Source organism: Hemitrygon akajei, chromosome 19 (genome assembly GCF_048418815.1).
Source record: "Hemitrygon akajei chromosome 19, sHemAka1.3, whole genome shotgun sequence".
Classification (NCBI taxonomy): domain Eukaryota; kingdom Metazoa; phylum Chordata; class Chondrichthyes; order Myliobatiformes; family Dasyatidae; genus Hemitrygon; species Hemitrygon akajei.
In genome coordinates this window covers 6459267-6484127 of record NC_133142.1, presented here as the reverse complement: position 1 = coordinate 6484127, position 24861 = coordinate 6459267, and the positions used below count along the sequence as shown (strand labels likewise).

At 48.1% G+C, this 24861-nt stretch overlaps 1 protein-coding gene across 5 annotated transcripts in view; it reads right to left on the bottom strand.

Moving 5' to 3' along the window:
• LOC140741720 (plexin-A1-like) overlaps positions 1-24861 on the bottom strand; it is a 436373-nt gene that overhangs the window by 324692 nt on the left and 86820 nt on the right. For all 5 annotated transcript variants that reach the window (XM_073072023.1, XM_073072027.1, XM_073072026.1 and 2 more), the window contains one exon: positions 13894-14076. In XM_073072023.1, coding sequence (XP_072928124.1) covers positions 13894-14076 — 183 coding nt within the window. The remainder of the gene's footprint in view (positions 1-13893; positions 14077-24861) is intronic.

Here is a 24861-nt window from a genome sequence, read left to right as displayed (position 1 = left end):
CAGGATCAGGTTTAACGTCAGTGACATATGTCCTGAAATTTCTTCTGCGGTAGCAGTACATTGTAATACATAATAATAAAGCAACTGTAAATTACAGTAAGTACATATATTTTTTAGAAAGTTAAGTTAAATAAGTAGAACAAAAAGAGAAAGAAATAGTAGTGAGGTAGTATTCATGGTTCAATGTTCATTTAGGAATCGGATGACAGAGAGGGGAAGAAGCTGTTCCTGAATCGCTGAGTGTGAGTCTTCAGGCTCCTGTACCTCCTTCCTGATGGTAGCAATGAGAGGAGGGCACGTCCTGGGTGATGGGGGTCCTTAACGATGGTCCTTTTTGAGACATCGCTCCTTGAAGACATCCTGAGTGCTCTGGGGGCCTGTACCCATGATGGAGCTGATGGAGTTTACAGCTGTCTGCAGCTTATTTTGATCCTGAGCAATGCCTCCCCCTCCCCCCCATACCAGACGGCGGTACAGCCGGTTAGAATGCTCTCCGTGGTACATCTGTAGAAATTTGTAAATGTGGAAATCCCTGGTACAATCAGATGGTCTCTTGACCACATCATGACCTTGCACCTTACGGTCTACCTGCACTGCACTGTCACTGTTCTAGCTCATACTAGCTCAGTGAACCGTGGCAATGAATTGATTTGTATGAATGACATGCAAAACAGCGTTTCACTTCACTGGCTGAGGGGGAAGGTGAACGTCCAACTATCTGCTTGAGCCAGTGTGGAACAGGCCCTCGGAGCCCTCTAAGTCACACCACCCCGCGTCCCCAATTTAACCCCAGCCTAATCACAGAACAATTTACAATGACCAATTAGCCTACCAACTGGTACATCTTTGGACTGTAGCAGGAAACCAGGGCGTGCAGAGCAAGCGGGGAGGAACGTACAATCAATTCATAGACAGTGGCGGGATTTGAACCCGGGTCGCTGGTACTGTACAGCGTTGTGCTAACCAGTACACTCCCGAGCCGCCCCCACTTCAAATCCACCCTCCGACACCCCCCCCCAGGGAGAACAAGGAAGGATGCAGTTTAATATCTCCGCCTGACAGCTCAGATCATACGAGGGAGAGTTAAATTCAGGCACCAAGCAAGTACATCAGCTATATCAGTCTCCTCAGTTAATTGGTTTCCGAAGGAGTATCAACTATCCAGTGAGCCAGCAATTTTACAACTCACTTGGAGCCGTTCCAAGGGGATTAAAAACTCCGAGCGGTTTGGTCACATCGCTCGATGGATTAAAGCCATTGATACCAGCTGAGAGAAGAGAAAGCCAACACCAATACTCGGGGCTTAACTGGCAGTGTCGGATGTGGGCATCTAATAAGTGTAATGAAATCTGATTTCCACAAGCACACGTCCAGAAGGAAACGCCTGTTTTGCCGCCTAGAATCCACGGGAGTCGCAGCGCGATACGTCACCAAAACAGGCCATATGGGCCAACTTGCCCGTGCTGACCAAGTTGTCCCATTTGCCTGCGTTTGGCCCTTATCCCTCTAAAACTTTCCTACTCCATGTCTAGAGGTCTTTTTAAACGTTATAACTGTGCCTGGAAAAGTGTCTCAGCCTGAAACGTCGACTGTTTATTCCCCTCCATAGATGCTGCCTGACCTGCTGTGATCCTCCAGAATTCTGTGTGTCTTGCAATCTGGATTTCCAGCATCTGTAGAATCTCCTGTGTTAATAACTGATATTTGAATTCCGATTGTACACTCCATTGAAAATCCCTTCACTTTAATTTAAAGTAATTTACTACCATATTATTCTACCTCGTCCTGATGAAGGGTCTCAGCCCAAAACATCAATTGTTTATTCCCCTCTATAGATGCCGCCTGTCCTGCTGAGTTCCTCCAGCATTTTGTGTGTGTGGCTGTCTGTCTGGAATCTCTTGCCTGCCTCTACCACCTTATCCGGTTGTTCGTTTCCACCACCAAAAGGAGTTGCCCCTTGGGTCCCTTTCAAATCCTTTCTCCTCTCACCATAAACATATATCATATTGGAGGGTGGGATTAGCCTTAAAGCCTGGGCCTAGTGTCCAGGCCCAAATCCTGAGGTAGGCTATTGTGATTGACATCCTGAGCACTGGAACACCAATCCAGGGATACGAGTTGAGACCTCACCAGGGCAGCTGGGGTCATCCTGTGCAGAAACACACCCTCCAGCTCGCCCAGTCCACGCCAACCATCAAGCACCCTTAAGTATCCATTTTCCTGCGTCTTGTTCTTTGCTAACTTCTGAAAACAGTGTGGAATTCCTCACAGGGGTTCCCAACCTGGGGCCCATGTCCCCCTGTTTAATGCTATTGGTCCTTGGCATAAAGAACGGTTGTGAATCCCTGCCTAACACCTCCTAATACAATACCTTCCAAAACTCCAACCCACATCAGGGTGGAAAAACAAATCACAAGACGACAAGGCAAACACAAGAGATCCTGCAGCTGCTGGAAGTCCAGAGCAACACAAAAAATGCTGGAGGATCTCAGCAGGATAGGCAGCATCTATGAAAAGGAAAGTGGCGTCGCAGATAGATAGTCGTAAAGAGCATTTTTGGCACACTGGGCTTTTTAAGTCAGTGTACTGAGTACAGGAGATGGGATGTTATGCTGAAGATGTATAAGGCATTGGTGAGGCCTAATTTGGAGTATTGTGTGCAGTTTTGGTCACCTACCTACAGGAAAGATGTCAATAAGATTGAAAGAGTGCAGAGAAGATTACAAGGATGTTGCTGGATCTGGAGGATCCGAGTTATATGGAAAAATTGGATATTTTAGGACTTTGTTCCTTGCAACACAGAGTACTGAGAGATTTTATAGAGATATACAATACTATGAGGGGTATAAATAGAACAAAGGCAAGCAGGCTTTTCCCACTGAGGGCTGGTGGGACTACAACTAGAGGTCATGGATTAAGGGTGAAAAGTGTAAAGTTTAAGGGGAACATGAGGGAAAACGTCTTCACTCAAAGGGCTATAAGAGTGTGGAACGAGCTGCCAGTGCAAGTGGTAGATGCAAGCTCGATTTCAATGTTTAAAAGGAGAGGTACATTTATGGAGGGCTATGGTCCTGGTATGTTGGTGGGAGTAGGCAGTTTGCATGGTTCGGCATGGACTAGCTGGGCCGAGGGATCGCTTTCTGTGCTGTACTCTTCTACGACTCTACGAATAAACAGAGAAATGTTTCAGGCCGAGACCCTTCATCAGGACAGGAAAAGAGGGGAGAAGCCAGAATAAGTGGGTGGTGTAAGGGGAAGGAGTACAAGCAGGCAGGTTGTACGTGAGACCAGGTGAGGGTGGGAAGAGGGAGATGAGGTGAGCATTTTGTGTCTGTTACTCTGAGTGGACAAATTCTCCCTTCTATCCTCCTGCTCTACAATAAACCTACGCTCTCTGCTTCAGGACATCTCAGCCATGGGGAAGAGTGTCTGAATATCTACTCTATCTATGCCACTTACCTTTTTGTTCACCAACACTACTGTGAACCTATCTTAGGTGCCCAAGACTTTTGCGCAGTAGAGTGTCTGTCAACATGGAGCCGAGGGTGAGGTTGTAAATCTGGCAGGAGCAAACGATGTGGAAATGGCGAGGTGGAGGAGGGGTGTGGGACAGGTGGCAGAGAAGGAATGCCAGGCAGGGGGTGATAGGGGTACAGAGACACCCAGTCCCGTGGCACCAGGCAAGGTCATTTGATTCCAAATAAAACTGATCATTACAGAATGTCTCTCTGTTACTTCCTGCCCCCTACCCTCTCCCTTCCCCTTTTCCCAACAAAAATTCCCTTCTCCCTGCCACCTTCCCATTTTCAGTCCACAACAGAGAATCAGAATCAGATTGATCATCACTCACATGTCCTGATTTATTTGTGTGGCAGCAGTACAGTATTTCAGCCTTTAGAAGGCAGTGCCCATTGTTCAGGGCCCTCACCATCCGGAACCTGCCCTCTTCTCATTACTACCATCACAGAGCAGAGGGAGGAACCGGACGGCCCACACTCAACACTTTAGGAACTGAGGCTTCCCCTCCGCCGTAAGATTTCGGAACAGTCCTCGAACCCATCAACACCACTTTGTGGTTCTATTTTTCGCTCTATTTATATTTTTGTTGTTCACAGTAATTTTTACGTCTGCACTGTACTGTTGCCACAAAACAATGAATTTCAAAGATTCAAAGTGCATTTATTATCGAAGTATGTACACAGTATACAACCCTGGGATTCGTCTTCTCGAGCCAGCCACTAAAGAGAAAACCACGGGACCCATTCAAAGAAAAGCATCAAACTCCACCCCCCCCATACAAGTCCGTGGTAACAAATACGATTCTGATTAAATTAAGGACCGATCAAAAGGCCTGCTTTTGAAAATGCAGAAATACCAATTTTATCAGGAGATGCAATAGATTACAGGTACAAAGAGGGGGAGACTACAGAGAGATTTGACAACTGGAATCAAAATGTGAAGATCTATTATTCCCTCACTGTGTTGCAAACCAGGAATCCCAACTGTTAATTACGTGCAACAATCCAATAGTTTCATGTCCTCTTTACCGCACAGGCGCAGGTCTGGATTCCCGAGTTGGCAGAGTGGGATTTGAACTTGCGCTTTCCTGGTTATTAGTTTCGGCACTGGGTTATTGATTTTGTAATTGATTTTGGGCTGCTGTGACCCAACAGAGCAGCTGGAGAGGAGGACAAGCTGAAGGGAAGACAAATACAAACCGAGCACTTCTACACAGTTAACTAAAAGACACAAAGGCCAGGTGGAAAAGGGGGAGGGGATCGTTACCCCAAACCTTTCCCATCACCCATTCACATCCCTTCCTCCTTGTCATTTGCTGGTGCTGACCCACAATATATCTAACCCCAGAGGGGCAGCTGGTCCAGAAGGCTCGGTCACCAAGTCTCTTCAGGATGTAGATTTTTGGAGGAACATGCACAAAATGCTGAAGGGACACAGCGAGTCAGGCAGCACCTATCGAGGGGATTAAACAGTTAATGTTTCAGGCCCAGGCCCATCATTGGGACTGGAAAGAAGCCAGTTTAGGAAGGAGCAGGGAGGGGAGGAAGGAGTACAAGCTGGAATGTGATAGGTGAAAACAGGGGAGGGGGAAGATGGATGGATGGAGAGAGAGGGGATAGATTGAGAGGCGTGGTGGGTGAGCTAAAGGGGTGGAGAAGAAGGAATCTGATAGGAGAGCAGAGCAGACCATGGGAGAAAGGGAAGCAGGAAGGAGGGAGGTGAGGGATAGGTGAGGAGAAGGGGTAAGAGGAGAGCCCAAATGGTGAATGGAGAACGGGGAGGGGGGAGAAACTACTGGAAGCTAGAGAAATCGATGCTCATGCCGCCAGATTGGAGGCTGCACAAACGGAATAGGAGGGGTTGCTGAGAGCGGTCTCATCGTGGCAGCAGAGGAGTCACAATGGGAATGGAAAGCAGAAATAAAATGGGTGGCCAACTGGACCCAATCTGCATCAGGTCTCGCCAATGTCGAGGCTACACCAGGAGCACCAGAAGCTTGTGAACTCAAGAGACAGGAGATTAATCTGGGATATCGATAACAGAAGATTGGCCATTTTAATGAGTGTCGCTTTATACTTATGACTGTGAGGCCAAGTACAGTTCCGACGCCAAATTGAAGTTTGCAAATGGCACCATTATTGTAGGCCAAATCTAAGGTGTTGATGAATCACCATGTAGGAGGGAGACTGAAAATCTGGCTGACTGGTGTCATAACAACAACCTCTTACTCAATGTCAGCAAGACCAAGGAGCTGATTATTGACTTCAGGACGAGGAAACCAGAGCCAGTCCTCATCAGGGGATCAGAGGTGGAGAGCGTCAGCAGCTTCAAATTGCTCGGTGTTATAATTTCGGAGGGCCTGTCCTGGGCCCAGCGCGTAAGTGCAATTACAAAGGAAGTATAGCTGCATCTCTATTTCCTTAAGAGCTTGCAAAGATTCTGCATAACATCTAAGACCTTGACAAACCTCTATATGTGTGTGGTGGGGAGTATATTTAATGGCTGCATCACTGCCTGGAAAGGAAACACCAATACCCTTGAATGGGAAATCTACAAAAAGTAGTGGATACGGCCTAGTCCACCACCGGTAAAGTAGTGGATACGGCCTAGTCCATCACCGGTGAAGTAGTGGATACGGCCTAGTCCATCACCGGTAAAGTAGTGGATACGGCCTAGTCCATCACCGGTAAAGTAGTGGATACGGCCTAGTCCATCACCGGTAAAGCCCACCCACCATTGATCGACATGGAGCGTTGTTGCAACAAAGCAGTATCCATCATCAGGGGCCCCCGCCACCCAGGCCATGCTCTCTTCTCTCTGCTGCTCTCAGGAAGGAGGTACAGGAGCCTCAGGATTCACACCACCAGGTTCAGGAACAGTTACCCCTCAACCATCAGGCCCTTGATAACCTCACTCAACTTCACTTGCCCCATCATTGAAATGTCCCCGCAACCAATGGACTCGCTTTCAAGAAGTTCATCTCATGTTCTTGATATTTATTGCTTATTTATTAATTATTATTTCGTTCTTTTTGTATTTGCACAATTTGTTGTCTTTTGTACACTGGCTGAATGCCCAAGTTAGTGCGGTCTGTCATTGATTATTATTCTATGGATTTATTGAGAATGCCTGCAAGAGAATTAATCTCAGGGTTGTATATGGCAGGGATTCCCAAACTTTTTTTGCTATAGACCCTACCATTAACCAAGTGGTCCTTGGACCCCAGTCTGGGATCCCCTTGTATATGGTGACATACATGTACTTTGATAATAAATTTAGTTTGAACTTTGAAGAGGCTCAGGGTTTTGAATGGCTTGTTGGTTTAGGATCCAAACTGTCATTTTTCTTGTAGTTTAACTTCCTTTATACTTGCTCTTATGTTTCTAAAATCACCTGTTTGTAAAAATGTTCGGTGGGTTTCAGCAATCCGTGGCATAGATAGCTCTGTGTTTTTTGTAGGTTTTTTTTGCCTACAGCTTCTGTGTCACACCATAAATCAAACTGTCCCATAGGCTGTTCTTATCAAGAAATCCCCTTATCTGTCTGCTTTGAGCTAGTTTTCAGTATCAGACCACTATGATTCTTTTTTTCGTTCTTTGTCTTCTTCCTTCAGTTCTTCCCAACAGTCAATTACTGCTTTTTGTTTAATTATCGAGATACAGCGCAGAACAGGCCCTGCTGAGCCTTCGAGTCATCCTGCCCCGCAAACCCCCGATTTAACCCTAGCCTAATCACGGGACAATTTACAACGGCCAATTAACCTACCAACCAGCACGTTTTTAGATTCTGGGAGGAAACCCACGTGGTCACAGGGAAAACAAACAGACTCCTTACAGGCAACGGCGGGAATTGAACCCGCGTCACCTGTACTGTGAAGCATCGCACTAACCACTACACCGCTGTGCCCCCTTTTCTTTTTTTATGAACAACTAATAAAATGATTGTAACCACAATACCATTACAGTATCTTAGAGGCCCGTCTGCCCATGATGGTGTGCTGACCTTTTAACCTACATTAAGATCAATATGACACTCCCCTCCTTCATAGCTCTCCGTTTCCATCATCTGTGTACCTATCCAAGAGTCTCTTAAAAGACCCTATTGTACCCGCCTCCACCACCGTCGCCGGCAGCCCATTCCACGCACTCACCACTCTCTGTGTAAACAACTTACCCCTGACATTGCCTTTGTACCTATCCCAAGCACCTTAAAACTGTGCCCTCTCATGTTGGCCATTTCAGCCCTGGGAAAAAGCCTCTGACTATCCACATGATCAATGCCTCTCATTTTGTACACCTCTATCAGGTCACCTCTCATCCTCCGTCACTCCTAGGAGAAAAGGCCAAGTTCACTCAACCTCGCTCCAGGGAGGAAAGGCCAAGTTCACTCAAAGCAACAGTAATAGATGAGGCAATCCCAAACGACAGTAACGTCAGGAAGAAAGAACGAGAAGCTGGAGGAACAGCAGGGCCTGAAAGAGCAGATAGAAAAGATGTGGAAGGTTAAAGCCAGAGTAATCCCAGTGGTGACAGGATCACTTGAACACCTGGACTGGGAGAGTGGCTCCAACAAGTCCCAGGAACAACATTTGAAATCTCAGCTTATTACGGTCACAGATACAGTGAAACGACTGTCTTGCGGCTGTTCGTACAGGCAGTCACTACACTGTTCCTTGAGCTAGAATAACAAACCCCCCCCCCCCGCCCCCCAAAAGTGCAGTGAGGGCAAGCAGTAAAATGAAAAATCATAACGAGGTAGATGGTGAGGCCAAGAGGTCCATTCAAAAGCCTGAAAACAGCGTAACAGAAGCTGGCCTTCAATCCTGGTAGTAAATGCTTTTGGCTTTTGTATCTTCTACCTGATGGGAAAGAGGAGAAGAGAGAATGTTTGGGGTGGTGGGGTCTTTGATTATGCTGGCTACTCTACTGAGGCAGTGAGAAGTGTAGACAGAGCCCTTAGATAGGAGGATGGCTCCTGTGATGTGCTGAACTCTCTCTGGAGTTTCTTGCAGTCCTGAGCAGAGCAGTTGCCACATCTAGCCACAGTGCATCCAGACAGGATGCTTTCTACGGTGCATCAACACAGATTGGGACGTGCTGCATTTCTTTAGCCTCCAGAGAAAGCAGAGGCATTGGTGAGCGTTCTTAGCTGTGAACCAAGTAGTACGTGGTTGAACCAGAAGAGACCATTGATGATGTTCACACCTAGAAACTTGAAGAGCATGTGATGTGGTAGGAGCTTGCTTCCAATTCGTTACGCTCGTGAGTTTACAGAGCGGAAAGGCAACAGTAACTGTGTGTCAGAACTAACACCTCCTCGCTAACAATCAACAGATATACACCTCAATAATGTGTGCCTAGCTCCCTGCTCTACTGTTTACACCCTTGACACAGCTAGGCACAGCTCAAATGCCATCTATAAATTCGCTAATGACACAACGGTTGTCGGCAATATCTCAGACGGTGACGAGGAGGCGTACGGGAGTGAGACAGATCAACTGACTGAGTGGTGTCAACAACAACAACTTTGCGCTCAACACCAGCAGGACTAAGGAATTGATTGCGGACTTCAGGAAAGGAAAAATGGGGGAAACACACACCAGTCCTCATTGAGGAGTCTGTAGTGGAAAGGGCAAGCAGTTTCAAGTTTCTGGGTGTCAATATTTCTGAAGATCTATCCTGGGCCCAACATATGAAGCAACCATGCAGAAGGCACTCAGCGGCTATACTTCATTAGGAGATTGAGGAGATTTGTTAAGTCATCAAAGACTAGCAAATTTCTACAGACGTACCATCTAACTTGTTGCAACATTGTATGCTATGGAGAAGCCAAAGCACAAGATCAGAGAAAGCTACAGAGGGTTGTAAACTCAGCCAAGTCCATCGTGGGCACTAGTCTCCCCATCAACCAGGACATCTTCACAAGGTGACACCTCAAGGAGGTGGCATTCATCGTTAAGTACCCTCACCACCCAGGACGTGCCCTCTTCTCATCAGAGAGGAGGCACAGGGCCTAAAGAGAAACACTCAACATTTTAGGTATACCTTCTTCCCCTCCACCATCAGATTCCTGAACGGACCATGAAACCATGAACGCTACCACACTACTGTCTTTTTGCACTATTGGTTGTAACTGCAATGCCCTGGTTCACATTTTCACTGTTATGCTGTAGGTATTTCATTTAGCAGCTCTGTAAGAGCTGTTGTTCTGCTTTCAGCCTGTTTGGGTTATTGCTGAAGATGAGGGATGATGGGAATTGTGTGCCATCCAGTTAGCAGGAGGTTTCCTTGGTGAAGGGCAATAAGGTCGGGCTTGAGGTTTTCTTCTGTTTGAGAAGAGATGAAGAGAGAACACGCTGGGGAGACCCGGTCAATAGACAATAGGTGCAGAAGTAGACCATTTGTCCCTTCGAGCCTGCACCACCATTTTGAGATCATGGCTGATCAACTACTATCAATACCCGGTTCCTGCCTTGTCCCCATATCCCTTGATTCCCCTATCCATAAGATACCTATCTAGCTCCTTCTTGAAAGCATCCAGAGAATTGGCCTCCACTACCTTCTGAGGCAGTGCATTCCAGACCCCCACAACTCTCTGGGAGAAGAAGTTTTTCCTTAACTCTGTCCTAAATGACCTACCCCTTATTCTCAAACCATGCCCTCTGGTACTGGACTCTCCCAGCATCTGGAACATATTTCTTGCCTCTATCTTGTCCAATCCCTTAATAATCTTATATGTTTCAATCAGATCCCCTTTCAATCTCCTTAATTCCAGCGTGTACAAGCCCAGTCTCTCTAACCTCTCTGCGTAAGACAGTCCAGACATCCCAGGAATTAACCTCGTGAATCTACGCTGCACTTCCTCTACAGCCAGGATGTCCTTCCTTAACCCTGGAGACCAAAACTGTACACAATACTCCAGGTGTGGTCTCACCAGGGCTCTGTACAAATGCAAGAGGATTTCCTTGCTCTTGTACTCAATTCCCTTTGTAATAAAGGCCAACATTCCATTAGCCTTCTTCTCTGCCTGCTGCACTTGCTCATTCACCTTCAGTGACTGATGAACAAGGACTCCTAGATCTCTTTGTATTTCTCCCTTACCTAACTCTACACCGTTCAGATAATAATCTGCCTTCCTGTTCTTACTCCCAAAGTGGATAACCTCACACTTATTCACATTAAACGTCATCTGCCAAGTATCTGCCCACTCACCCAGCCTATCCAAGTCACCCTGAATTCTCCTAACATCCTCATCACATGTCACAGTGCCACCCAGCTTAGTATCATCAGCAAATTTGCTGTAGCATACGATCGGTGGGAGACCCGCTTGTTCGAGATGGATTGCAAGCGACGTTCGGAAGGTGGTGTGGGCGTTCACGTTGTCCGAGGACCCAGCGCGTGAGTGACAGAGAAGTTCAAGATGAGCTCCAACTTGTACACATTTGACTGTTTAATAGAATGGTCTCTTTTCTTTCTGCTATTCTTTACTAACCCTTCAGTTAAGATTGATAAATATAATTCTTTTAATCGTATGTAGTGTACGGTCTGTTATTTCGTGGCATTAATTTGTAACAGGGTAGCAAATTACCCAGCGTCCACACAAACCGGGGTTCGGGGTGGGATCGAGCACGCTTCAATCTCGCAAGTTTGGCAGGGACGGATGTTGTCTTCCCTAGACATACGCAGCGAGGAAACCGGGTCGTTTCATAACTCACAGAATATTTTTTGTTATTATGTACTGCTGCCACCAAGCAACAAATTTCACCACTTGTGTCAGCGATTCTGATTCCGAGCTGACAAAGCTGGGAAGAGAGGCAGGAAGGTTTAGGAAAAGAATTCCACAACTGGGATTCAGATGAAAACTTGTCAATGAGCACCGAAAGCTGTGGATGAACCAGAGAGGACGGAGGTAGAGAAGCCCTCATAAATCCGAGGGCTTTCGACATAGGGATCAGCATCACTTTGGAGACATTTAAAAATAAGGCAATAACTCAGTACGTCACTTAACTCTCAGGAGACCTTGTTAGTGTGTTGCACCAGGTAGACAAACCTGGCTCAGAAGGGCCCAAGTGGGAAAGCTACACAAGGGAGGATTCCGAAAACATTTCCCAAATACCTGCACGCTGTTTAAATTCACAGCCCCACACCAGGCAGCCGAGTTGCCATGGATACACATCGCTTTACTCAGTTTATTTGCAATTCCTCCACCATCCATTCAGCACTGAGCCAACTTCCAACAGAAACACATTCCGAGCACTCGGGCAAGTCCAATACAAAGCAAAACAGAGTGAGCCACCACCAAAACACGCAGTTTCCAACTTCTTCAAATTATCTGCACTCTCTCTCCACTCCCGTCAACACAAAGTGGACGAAAGCTGGAGACCTAAGAGTTAAACCAGCAGCAGTGAGACTCCAAGAGACAGGCGGAGGGAGACCAAAACACATCTTGGGAGGTCCCAGATAGAAGTCCAGCCCCGTTACTCATTCCAAGACGACAGCTCACATCCCCACGGAGCCGCAGCAATGTTCTTGCCAAGGCTCCCTCCTCCAGCTACATCGGTTTCAAGTCACAGCTGGGGAACCTTCCCCTCCAAGCCAGACCCAGGTACCTCAGTGCACAGGCCACAACAGGTGGACACACGGTCCCCACGGTGTACGAATCATAGCCGTGAATCAGAACTTGGCCTATTCGCCGCAGCTGGCTGCAATCCGGGAATTTTAGTTAACGATTGGAGAGCTGAAGAGGGACAATTCGGAAACAGACCCTTCGGCCCACTGGGCCTGTGCTATCCAACAAACATCTACTTTCACACCAACCCCAACCTAACTCACTTTATTCTCCCCTTTCCCACCAGCTTCCCCCCCCCCACCCTTTAGATACTACACACCAGGGGCAATTTACAATTAAACTAAAAAGCCACGCATATTTAGACGGGGGAGGAAACCCACACGGTCTCAGGGCAGAATGTGCAAACTCCGCACAGACAGCTCCCAAGTCGGGACTGAACCCGGGTCGCTGGAGCCGCTTTATATGATGTGCTGCTCTCAGACCCAGACAAATCTCAGGCCCCAAGTCAACGGGTCAAGTCCGCTGTATCCAGGTTTCCAGCATTTGGAATTCTGCACCAGCTTCCAGAAATCTAAAAGAAAATCCCACTGGTGATGAGGATGGGAAGGTTGTTATAACTCAGCAGGTCAAGCAGCACCTATGGAGGGGAACAAACCATCAACGTCTCAGGCTGAGACCCTTTATCAGGACTGGAAAGGAAGGGGGAAGGAGGCAAGGATAAGGAAGTGGTGGGAAGGGGAGGTGTACAAGATGGCAGGTCATAGTGGGTGGGCGGGGGAGAGCGGCTGGAGTGAGAAGACGGGCAGCGATAGGCAGGAGTGGTAAAGGGCTGACGAACAAGGAACAAGGGAGAGGAGAGCAGACCGCGGAAGAAAGGAAAGCAGGAGATGGGCTGGGCATGAGGGCAGAGGAGGAGAAGAGAAGGGGTGACACCACAGCAGATAGGGTTAGAAAGAAAACTTTTGGCACACTGGCCTACATAAGTCAAAGATGGGATGTCATATTGAAGTTGCATAAAATGTTGGTGAAGGTTAATTTGGAGGATTGTGTGCAGTTTTGGTCACCTGTCTACAGGAAAGATGTAAGTAAGATTGAAAGAGTGTTGAGAAAATTTACACAGATGTTGCCAGGTCTTATGGACCTGTTATATGGAAAGGTTGAATAGACCATAAGACTATAAGACATAGGAGCAGAATTAGGCCACTTGGCCCACCAAGTCTGCTCCACTGATCCTTTCTTCCCCTGAATACGTTAGGACTTTACTCACTAGAACACAGAGGATTGAGGGGAGATTTGACAGAGGTATGCAAAATTATGAGGGGTATAGATAGGGTAAGTGCAAGCAGGCTTTTTCCACTGAGGTTGGGTGGGACTACAACCAGAGATCAATGGTTAAGGGTGAAAGGTTAAATGTTTAAGGTGAATCTGGACAAGGGCAGACAGAGTTAAGTCAAGGTACAAGGAGACTGGTCCTGATGCAGGGCTTGGATCTGAAACGTCAACGGTTCCTTTCTCCTTCTTGCTCGACCTGCTGAGGTCTCCCAGCGGATTGCTTGTGGCCCCGGATCCCACCTTCTGCAGTCTCTCCAAGATCGTTCGGATGCCCACTTCCTTTCGAGGTCAGCTGAACCGCGAACCGTGGAAGACCCTCGCACACACTCCCACTGGTGTGTGCTCACCTCACGAGGGGGAGTGCGTGCACACCCGTTCCAGCCTGTGCCAGGACCGTCACAACTGAAAATCCAGCCGTAAAGCAGAGCCACACAAATCTACGCTTTGAGACTTCAGATCACCGGGGGGCCTTACCTTTTTGATCTTCCCACTCCTGGTCCCAAAGAAGGCCACGGAGTGGCCCCTGTAGTCGTAGGCAGCAATGGACGTCATGCCATCCTCTCCGTCGACGAGGAGCGGGATGCCCTCCACCAGGGTCGTCCCACCCAGCGGCTGGTTGAAGTCTTGTCCGCAGAAGTCGTCGTCAATCTGCAAGGGCTGAGGAGCAAAAGAACAGAATGGTCAATACATCCGCCTGACAGGACCACCACCCTCATCGTCCGACCAAATCAAGCTCCAAACTCCATCAGATCACCCCACCTGGACTGGGCCCCTGGGATCTTACAGAGCTTGACAGGAGAGTGACCCTGGCCTTGACAAGGACACGGTGATGAGCTTCAAACACAGGTCACCCCACAGTGAGCACTTACTTTAACTGCAAGCCACTGGGGGTCCTCCAGGAGGACTACTACCTCATCGTAGAGTTTGGAAGCTTACGTGCCTCAGTGACCTGGAGAGCTATGTTGATTGTATGCTTTGGCTCCTGGCAGGGTCACCCATCCCAAACAGGTCAAAGGGTCGAGGCCAGACTAAGAGTGGTCCACCGGTCCTCCAGGTTCGGGGGTTCAGCTCAGGGTTAACAACCCCGACTGGTCAAACAAAACTGTCGCAGAAACAGCAATGAAGAATCCTTCTACCAATGAGTGCGGCGGTATCCCCAAGTCTCACCCAGAACGATGACATTCCTGAGACTCCATCGGGAATTTGCATGACTGACAGCAATGAACACCAAAGGAAGCGACTGACACAATGAAGGAAGCTGTGAACACCACCAGAGATGGGGGGGGGCCTTCATTGCTGTCTTAAAAGCCAGCAGTGTAATGGGTAGTAGAGAGGGGGTGTTGTAGAACCTCTGCAGTATGAATACATGGTTCCCGGAAAGTAGAGTCACAGGTAGACAGGGTTTTTTATTGCACTTGCCTTCCTCAGTCAGGGCATTTGACTATAAAATTTGGGAGGTGGTGTAGTTGTACAGGACACTGGCGAGGCTAGGTATGGAGCACGGAGTTCCGTTTCAGTCGCCCTGCTATGGGAAAGTTACTTATATCGAAGTACAGCACAGTAACAGGCCCTTCTGACCCAACAAGCCCACACCGCCCAGTTACACCCTTGTGACCAATTTAACTGCTAAGCACAAGTAGGAGGAAACTCACAGGGAGAACATATAGTATGAACGCCTTACAGACAGCGGCAGAATTGAAGCTGCACCGTTGGTGCTGTAAAAGCATTATGCTAACCGCTACGCTACCGTGACTGTCAATACTGTTACAACTAAACTGAAAATAGTGCAGTAAACGTTTACAGGGATGTTCAAACGTACGCAACCCCGAGATTCATCTTCTTGCGGGCAAACTCAATAAATCCATAACAGAACAATAACCCTCATAGATTCAATGAAAGACCGCACCAACTTGGGCGTTCAACCAGTGTGCAAAAGACAACAAACTATGCAAACACAAAAAAAGGAAATGATAATAATAAATAAACTATAAATATGGAGGACATGAGATGAAGAGTCCTTAGGTTGTGGGAACATTTCAACGATGGAGCAAGTGAAGTTATCCTCTCTGGTCAAAGAGAATGCTGGCTGAGGGGTAATAAAAGCTTCCGAACCTGGTGGTATGGTTCCTGAGGCTCCTACCTTTACCTTCGTCCTGGTGGCAGCAGCGAGAAGAGATCTTGCCAGGACTTGAGGGACTGAATCATAGAGGGAAGTTGGGCAGGCTTTGCCTTTGTTCCTTAGTGCAGAGGGGACTGAGAGATGATCTTCTGTCTGTCTGTCTGCGTACCATATCCGATGCGGACATTGGTGACCATGGTTTTCCACACGGATCTATCCCTCGTTCTTTGGATGACTTCCATTTCCTCGATGTGTAGCCACCCGGCTGGGCTTTTGATGTACATAAGCCGAGGTCTTCCTCTAGGTTTGCTCCCCTCGATCTTTCCAGAGAGTATGAGTTTCTCTAGTTCATCTTTTCACATGATGTGTCCTAGGGGTCTGAGTTGTCTTTCTCTTATTGTTGGGATCAGTGATCTAACTGCTTGGGCTCTTCTGAGAGCTTCCTCATTTGATATGTGTGGTCCATGATATTTTTAACATTAATAATCTTACAGAGTTGTATAAAATCATGAGAGACATAGATAGGTTGAATGCACTCAGACTTTTTCCTCACAGTCACAAAAGGGTATAGGGCCAGGGTGAGAGGGGAGAGATGTAATAGGAACCTGAGAGGCGACTCTCGTTTTTACACTGTGTGGCATGTATGGGGACTGAGCTGCCAGAGGAAGTGGTTGAGGCAAGTACAATCACAAGTTTTAAAAGACAGTTGAACATGAGTACAGATTGGAATGGAAACTTCAACAAACTTCTATAGATGTATGGCGGAGTGTACGTTGTCTGATTGCTTCATGGCCTTGTATGGAAAATGAATGCTCCTGTATGGAAAAGCCTACAAATAAGCAGTGCATACAGCCCAAAAGCCTCCCTACCATTGAGCACATCTGCACAGAGGGAAAGCAGCATCCATCATCAAGGATCCAACCATCCAGGCTATGCTCTCCTCTCACTGCTGCCTTCAGAAGCCTCAGGACCCACACCACCACGTTCAGGAACAGTTATTACCCCCTCAACCATCAGGACCCACACCACCATGTTCAGGAACAGTTATTACCCCTCAACCATCAGGACCCACACCACCAGGTTCAGGAACAGTTATTACCCCTCAAATGTCAGGCTCCTAAACTGAGTGGATAACTTCGTTCACCCCATCACTGAACTGGACTCAATTTCATGTTCTCAATATCTATTACTCATTTATTATTATTAATTTTTTCTCTTTTTGTTGGCTTTCTTGCACATTGGTTGCTGCCCGTACTGTTGAATGCACACTTTCATTGATTCTATTGCATGTCTTGTATTGACTGTGATGGCCTGTAAGAACAGGAATCTCAGGGCAGTACATGGTGACACATATGCACTTTGATAATAAATTTACTCTGAACTTTGAAGGTTCAGAGGAAAAGGAAGTAAATGCTAATGAATGCATCTAATTTAGACAGGTCATCCAGCTAGGCCAAAGGACCTGTTTCTGTGGTGAATAACTATGAACACTTTCAACTTTTACCTTACTCTTTTACTTCAAAGTTCAAAGTAAATTTATTATCAAAGTAAATTTACAGCCTCGAGATTCATTTTCTTGCAGGCATCCACAGGAAAACAAAGACATACGATAGAATCCACGAGAAAAACAGAGACCAACAAGCATCCAATGTGCAGAGGACGACAAATCGGGCAAATAGCAAATAAAAGTAAACAAATGATGTTGAGAACGGGAGCTACAGGGACCCCAAAAGCAAGTCCACAGGCTGCAGAGTCAGTTCAGTGCTCAGGAGAGTGAAGTCGGTCCAGAAGGTCACAGAGCAGGAACTGTTCATGAACCTGGTGGCGTGCGACCCAAGACTCCTGCCCAGAGAGGGAGATGGTTCCAAAGCTGTCAGATCGGACGTCCTCAGGTGGGGCCTCTTGGCTGGCACGAAGTAGTGGGGCTGAACACCGGTTTGCTTTGTTTCCAGAGTGTGGTCAGCAATACCCGGCCTGTACCTGACTGCCTACGCACTGGCAACAGCCATCACGTTACCGGGTCCAGCAAGTGTCTGGGACATGAAGTTTCCGCGCTTGGGTCTACGATTTCCACCCCACCCCCAGTAACAACAGCATCAGTGGAGTTCAGAGATGGGGCCTACTTCTCAGGAGGAGGAGGCCTGCCAGGGCTGAGGCAATCCCCGTCTTTTGTAACATCCAGGACACTTTCCCACTGGTAACCAACCACCAGCACCGCACTAAAGAGCTTTCAGTCTCATTGATAGAACTCTCTTCATAATTGAAAGCACTAACACTGAAATTGCAGCCTCTCAATTGTGTTGTGGCCCGTGGGATTCTGTAATCAGAGGCTGACTGAATTATTTAAACTAACTCTGCCCTGGCTATTTTTATGTACCCAGGGATTCAGCCCAGACCATGACCAATGAAACAGTTCCTTTCGAGCTCCCAGTCCTTCCCGTAAAAGTGGATTGCGAGCCACAGAAGACAAAAAGAAGGAAATTCCTCGTGAACTCCATGTATGGAGGGCTTTACCGGGTGAGGGTATTCAGCAGAGGGTAGGGAGTTAACCAGCTGATCGTCTGAGGCAGGGCTCACAAGGTTAATGATTCTATTCTATAAGACCATAGAGACAGGAGCAAACATTCAGCTGATTTACTTCCCCCCTCAACCTCACCCTCCTGCCTTCTCCCAGTAACTTTTGACACCCTTACTCATCAAGGAGGAGAATGGGAGGAGAGGCCAAGAGGAAGAAGAATGAGAGGGGAGGGGGAAGGGAAGGGGAATGGGAGGGGAGGCCGAGGGGAAGGGGAATGAGAAGGGAGCCCAAGGGATGGTGAAGGGGAGGGGAGCCCAAGGGGTAGGGGATGGGAGGGGACGCTGGTGGGAAGAAGGAGGAGGTTATCCCCCACATGCAGACACAGAGATACAAACACCCTTCCCCCAGACACAGACCCAGTCGACTGTTTTACACTTCTATTTCCTTATTTCATTCCACTGTGTCTGTCTTTGATTTCTTTTCCCGCCATCCTAAGACGCTCCCTAACAAATACCCTTCACGGCTTTAAAGCCCTCAACCAGATCAGATCTCGTCTCTGTGCTGAAGGAAGCCTGCAGTGCTCTCACATTTACGTTCAAATCACCGCAACACAGCCCCACACGACAGCAGACTACCCCCAACCCCTGCAGAGGTGTTGGTGTGTCTGAGCGAGTGAGAGAGACAGACAGACAGACAGACAGAGAGAGACAGAGGGACAGACAGTCAGACAGAGAGAGACAGAGACAGAGATAGAGACAGAGACAGAGAGAGTGTGTGTGTGCGCGCGCGCACGCACGTTTTAATTCAGACAATAGGTTCTCGCTTTAACCATCAGCATCGATGATGAACCAATCAGGCCCTGGCTTGGGATCTTCCTGACCTACATGCCCCCTGTCCCTCAATGGAGAAACGTGCTAACATATGAAAGCTTTTTAAGTTTAAAAAAAAGCTACTTCAGGGAACGGGGGAATATATTCGGAGCAGCGGTAACAAGGATTCGATGTTAATTAGTGGATTTATGCATACTGATGAGTGGCTGACATGGTTCTCCATGCTGTGTTGTGTGTTCGCACTGTGGGGCTGCTCCTTCGGAGCAGATGGTGAAGCTCACACCGAGAGTCGACACAAGCAGACCACCCAGTGGACAAGTCAGGAGCCTCGGCTACCCACCGGTGCAGCCTCCCCGTGGAACAACACACACACACACACACACACACACACACAACACGCCAGAGGAACGCAGCAAAGTCAGACAGCATCTATGCAGGAGGATAAAGAGTCGATGTTTCAGGCCGAGGCACGTCATGAGGAATGGAAAGGAACAGGGAAGAAGTGAGTCAGGGCGAGGGGAAAGAGTGCAAGCTGACAGGTGATAGGTGAGCGGGGCAGTAGGGAAGGCAACGGAAGGGTGAGATGATAGGTGGAAGGGAAAAGGCTGAAGCGCTCAGTAGGAGAGGAGAATGGAGCATGGGAGAAAGGGAAGGAGGAGGGGTGGGCGCCAGAGACAGGTCATGAGCAGGCGAGAAGGGGTAAGGGGAGAACCCTCATGCCCCTCCTATAGTAGCACAGAGGCACATCACGTAAAACCACTGCCTCGCGGCACCAGAGGCCTGTGTTCAATCTGACTGCACACCCGTCCTCGCTCCCGGCGTGGAAAATACGGCAGGGCAAGGGTTATGAAAATATGGAGGCAGGAGTAGTTTTCAGACAGCGTGCAGTCAACCCAGGCAAGAGAGGTTCTTTGGAACATAGCTCGACTTTGCAGAGCAGGGAACCGGAGCCAGTTAGCACAGCACAACAACAGAAGGATGCAAACCAAGGACTCTAGGACAGCCGTCACCATTGGTCAGTCATTGGTCCTGAAGAGTTCTGGCTCGATATGTCGACTGTTTATTCCCCTCCATAGATGCTGCCTGACCTGCTGAGTTCCTCCAGCATTGTGTGTGTGTGTGTGTGTGTGTGTGTGTGTGTGTTGCTCAAGATTTCCATCACCTGCAGCATCTTGTGTTCATTATTGGCCTCTAGAGCACAGACTCTATTGATTATTAACACCGGTATTATCAAAGTGTGGTTAGTGATTGATCATGCCAATATAGGATGTGAACATGCACAGGGTGACCGACAGATCAACATCTATATCCAACTAGCCAGTCAATATCTGTATAAAAATGTCATTTCTTTGTTCAGACTTTAGAGCAGGGGCAGGCTGCTCTCCTTGTGCGCAGGGAGAACAAGGGGCGGCACATTTAGTGTAACGCTCTACAGCGCCGGCTGGAAGATTTGAGTTTCAGTTCCTGCCACTGACTATAAGGAGTTCATATATCCTCCCCACGACCTCATTGGTTTCCCCCAAGTTACCCAGAGAGTCGGGGGGGGGGGGGGGGGGAGGGGTCACTCAGAGGATCTCCTGGTGGGCTTGCTCCTGGGCCTGGCCAAGATGGCCGTTCATGGGTCCAGGTGGCAGACAGTCGAGGGCTCTGCCAGGGCCAACTGCCGCCCCTCTTCCAGGAATACATTCGTGCCCAGGTCTCCTTGAGGGCATGCTGTCACAATAGGTACAGTGGGCATGCTGTCACAATAGGTACAGTGGGCCCCCCCACGGAATTGACCGTTTCATAGATGGCAATAATCTTACTTTAATTTGAATATGTTCACTGTTTTGTAAATACTTTTGTGTAGATAAAGTTTCATAGTTCTGTAAATAAAAAATAGATTGGGTCTCGTAATTTGCGAACATGCCACGTTCTGGACCCATCAAATGAATGTAATTGCAGAGAATGCATGACAGTGCAATAATGCTCCTTCCTTGGGAGTCTCTGGAGGCTTGGCATGACATCATAGACTTCGACAAACTTCTATAGATGTGTAGTGAAAAGAGTCTTGACTGCCTGGTACGGGAAAATCCTACAAAAGCCCAGTACATCACAGGCAAAGCCCTACCAACCATTGAGTACATCTACATGAAGCGTTGCCATAGAAAAGCAGCATCCACCATCAGAGATGCTCACCACCCTGGCCATGCTCTCTTCTCACTGCTGCCATCAGGCAGAAGGTACAGGAGCTCGCACCACCTACTATCCCTCAACTCCTCAACATCCATTTCGATGTTACCACAATCACTGACCTCACTTTAAGGACACTTTATCTTGTTATTTCATGTTCTCGTTACTCATTGCTATTTATTTATATTTGCATTTGCACGGTTTGTTGTCTTCTGCACTCTGGTTGATCTTTCATTGATCCTGTTTACAGATTCTACAGATTTGCCAAGTAGACAGAAGAATCCCAGGGTTGTACGTGGTGACGTATAAGTACTCTGATAATAAAATTTACTTTGTACTTTGACACCAGAAGTATGGCGACACTTGAGGGTTGCCCCCAGCCCATCCTTGGACCGTGCTGGTCAATGACGTGGGCGACGCATTCCGCTGTTCCAAAGCACACTTGACTAATGAAGCTTAAAAATAAAGGAAGTATGACAGACGAACGAGCACGGGTTTTCAGAGTCCATCTAATCAGCGATGGCTCAGGAAGACTACTCCCAGTCTGTCCAGCCTCTCCGGAGAACTCCTCCCCGACAGCCTTCAGCCCCAGGCCCACACGACGAGGATGAGGGGGCAGGGAGAGTGGCGGGGGTGACAGCTCCCTGTGTCACTGAACTCCAGCGCTGTCTGTGTGGAGTTTTCATGTTCTCCCGGCGACTCGGCGAGCTTCCCCCCCCACATTCCAAAGGCGTGTGTGGGGTTTCGGGTCAAGCAGCCACTGTAAATTGCCCTTAGAGCATAGGTGAGGGGTAGAATCGGGGGAGGGGGGATGAATTAAATAGGTTCAGTGCACAACCAGCGTGAATGAATGTTTAATGATCAATATCTGTGTTGCATCTGTGACTCGTTATCACTAACACACAAATCAGATCATGGGGGTGTGGGTGTGGAGAGGACATTTATGTGGGTGGGTGGATCAGAATCAAAAAAACAGAACATAGACGGCACAGGCTCTTCGACCCACTATGTTATACTGACATTAGAAAGATCAATCTAACCCTTCCCTCCCGTCTAGCCCCCCATTCTTCTATCATTTTAGAGCAGGGGCTCCCAATCTGGGGTTCAAAGACCCCTTGCTTAATGGTATCGGTCCACATAAGAAAGGTTGGGAGCCCGTGACTAAGAGTATTTTAAATGCCCCTATGTATCTGCCACTACCATCACCTCTGGCAGTACATTCCACACACCCACCACTCTTCTGTGTAAAAAAAAACTTACCTCTGGCATCACACCTCCATGTTTTCCTCCAATCACCTTAAAATTATGCCCCCTTGTGTTAGCTATCTCTGCCCCTAGCTGTCCACTCTGTCGATGCTTGCTATCATCTTGGACACCTCTATCAAGTCAATTCACGACCTCTTTCGCTCTAAAGGGAAAAGCCCGGGCTCACTCAGTCTACCCTCACAAGACATGCTCTCTAGTCACTGTGCTGGAGGGGCATCTGAGGGGAACTTCTTCACTCAGAGGGTGGTGAGAGTGTGGAACGAGCCACCAATGGAAGTGGTAACATTTAAGAGTAGTTTGGATAGGTACATAAATGGGAGGAGTGTGGAGAAATGTGGTCCAGGTGCAGGCCAATGGGACTAAGACCTGGTCAGCATGCACTAGATGGACTGAAGGGCCTGCTCCTCTGGTTTCGTGCTCTAAGACCAAACAAGTGAGGTCTTGATTCCTGAGAGAGTCCTTGGGACATTCCAGCAAGCTGCACACTGGCTATCTTGGTCAAACCCGAAGAACCAGTCCAGGGACAATTTATCTGGTGTGTGAAGGGCCGGGGAGACTGGGCAGGTGGGTCACGCAGTGGGCTTGAAGATCGGGGGAGGCCAACATTAGCATCGCGCTGGGAACAAACGAAGGACGCAGGGTTCCATTGTGAGGGGTCTGAATATGCATGAGCAGGAATTGTTCTCGGAACAGCAGTGGAGGAGGGACAAGTGCCCGCTGACCCTCACCCTCACAGCTGAATGGCTTTCTGCACAATCCTCGCTGGTTCCCATCTGCCAGCCAGTTCAGGCAGCTAATGGGAACGTTGCAGCTCCAACCGCAGTCGCTTGTGTTTAATTAGCCCACACGGTGAAGCAATGTGAGAGGTGAACAGCGCAGGATTAATGATCAGCCGCTCATCTCCGGGTCCACACAAACCTTCACCGCTGTCCACTTGGATTCAAACGTCCCACATCGGTGATCGGGTACAGGGATGGGACACGACCAGGACCGGACAGGGAGAGGCAGAGAGACACAGGAAGTAAGAGACAGGCAGGTATACAGAAAGACAGAGACACAGTGACACTCTCAGAGAGACAGAAACACTCTCAGAGAGACAGCGAGACAGGGACACTCAGAGAGACAGAGAGAGAGAAATAGAGATAGAGACAGAGACAGAGACAGAGAGAGAGAGAGACAGAGAGACACAGGAAGTAAGAGACAGGCAGGTATACAGAAAGACAGAGACACAGGGACACTCACAGAGAGACAGAAACACAGAGACACTCAGAGAGACAGAGAGAGAGAAATAGAGATAGAGACAGAGACAGAGATAGAGAGAGAGACACACAGAGAGATAGAGAAATAGAGATAGAGGACAGAGATAGAGAGATAGAGAGACAGAGAGAGAGATAGAGAGAGAGAGATATTAACCACCAGAAAACATCCTCCATGGTGACTCCTCACCCTACAGAACACCACCCTTCCCAGTCAGAGTGGTGAGGATTAGAGACTGCCAGGCATTCCCAGAGCTATTGGGAGTGACAAGTGCAAGCTTGTTCATGCAGGAAGTGGCTCCAGGACGACATCCCATGCACCATCAATCTTCAGACAATCCCATTCAGGAACTTGCTCCAATATTTCTGTGACTGTGGGTGCTACTGTAACCATATGTGCCAATGCCTTTGAACAGAAAATCCAAAGAAAGTGGGGGATCTGGCCCATTCCATCACGGATAAAGCCCTCCCCACCACTGAGCATATCTACATGAAACACCGTCGCAGGAAAGCAGCATCCATCATCAGAGATCCTCACCACCCAGGGCATGCTCTCTTCTCACTGCTGCCATCAGGTAGAAGGTTCAGGAGCCTCAGGTTCAAGAACTGTGGCTACCCTTCGACTATCGGGCTCTTAAACAAACGGGGACGACTACACTCACTTGCCCACGCATTGAGACGTTCCCACAATCAATGATCTCACTTTAAGGACACCACCTCATTATTTCATGTTCTCATTATTTATCGCTATTTATTTATGTTTGCATTTGCAGTTTGTTGTCTTCTGCACTCTGGTTGATCCTCTTATAGCCACTATTTTATAGCTCTGCTGGGTATGCCCATCGGAAAGTGAATGGCGGGGTTGTATGTGGTGACATGTACTCCATGCACTTCGATAATAAAATTTACTTCCAATTTTACGTGCTGCGTGTGACTACAGTATGTGTACTGTGTTTTGCACCTTGGCCCTGGAGATCAACAATTAATCTTCGAGTTGAATTTGAGAAGAATGCTGCTGAGTTTGGAAGGGTTGGTGGGTTATTTTTAAAGCAGTGGTTTGTGTGGTCAGCAGCGAGGGTGGAATGTTGACAGGGATTACCCTGTATCAGGATGAGACCAGCCGGAATTTCCTCTTATCAGGAGGAACAACCAATTCTTATCCCTGCCAAACATCAACAGAGTGCAAACACTAGGAAATCTGCAGATGCTGGAAATTCAAACAACAACACACACAGAATGCCGGTGGAACGCAGCAGGCCAGGCAGCATCTATAGGGAGAAG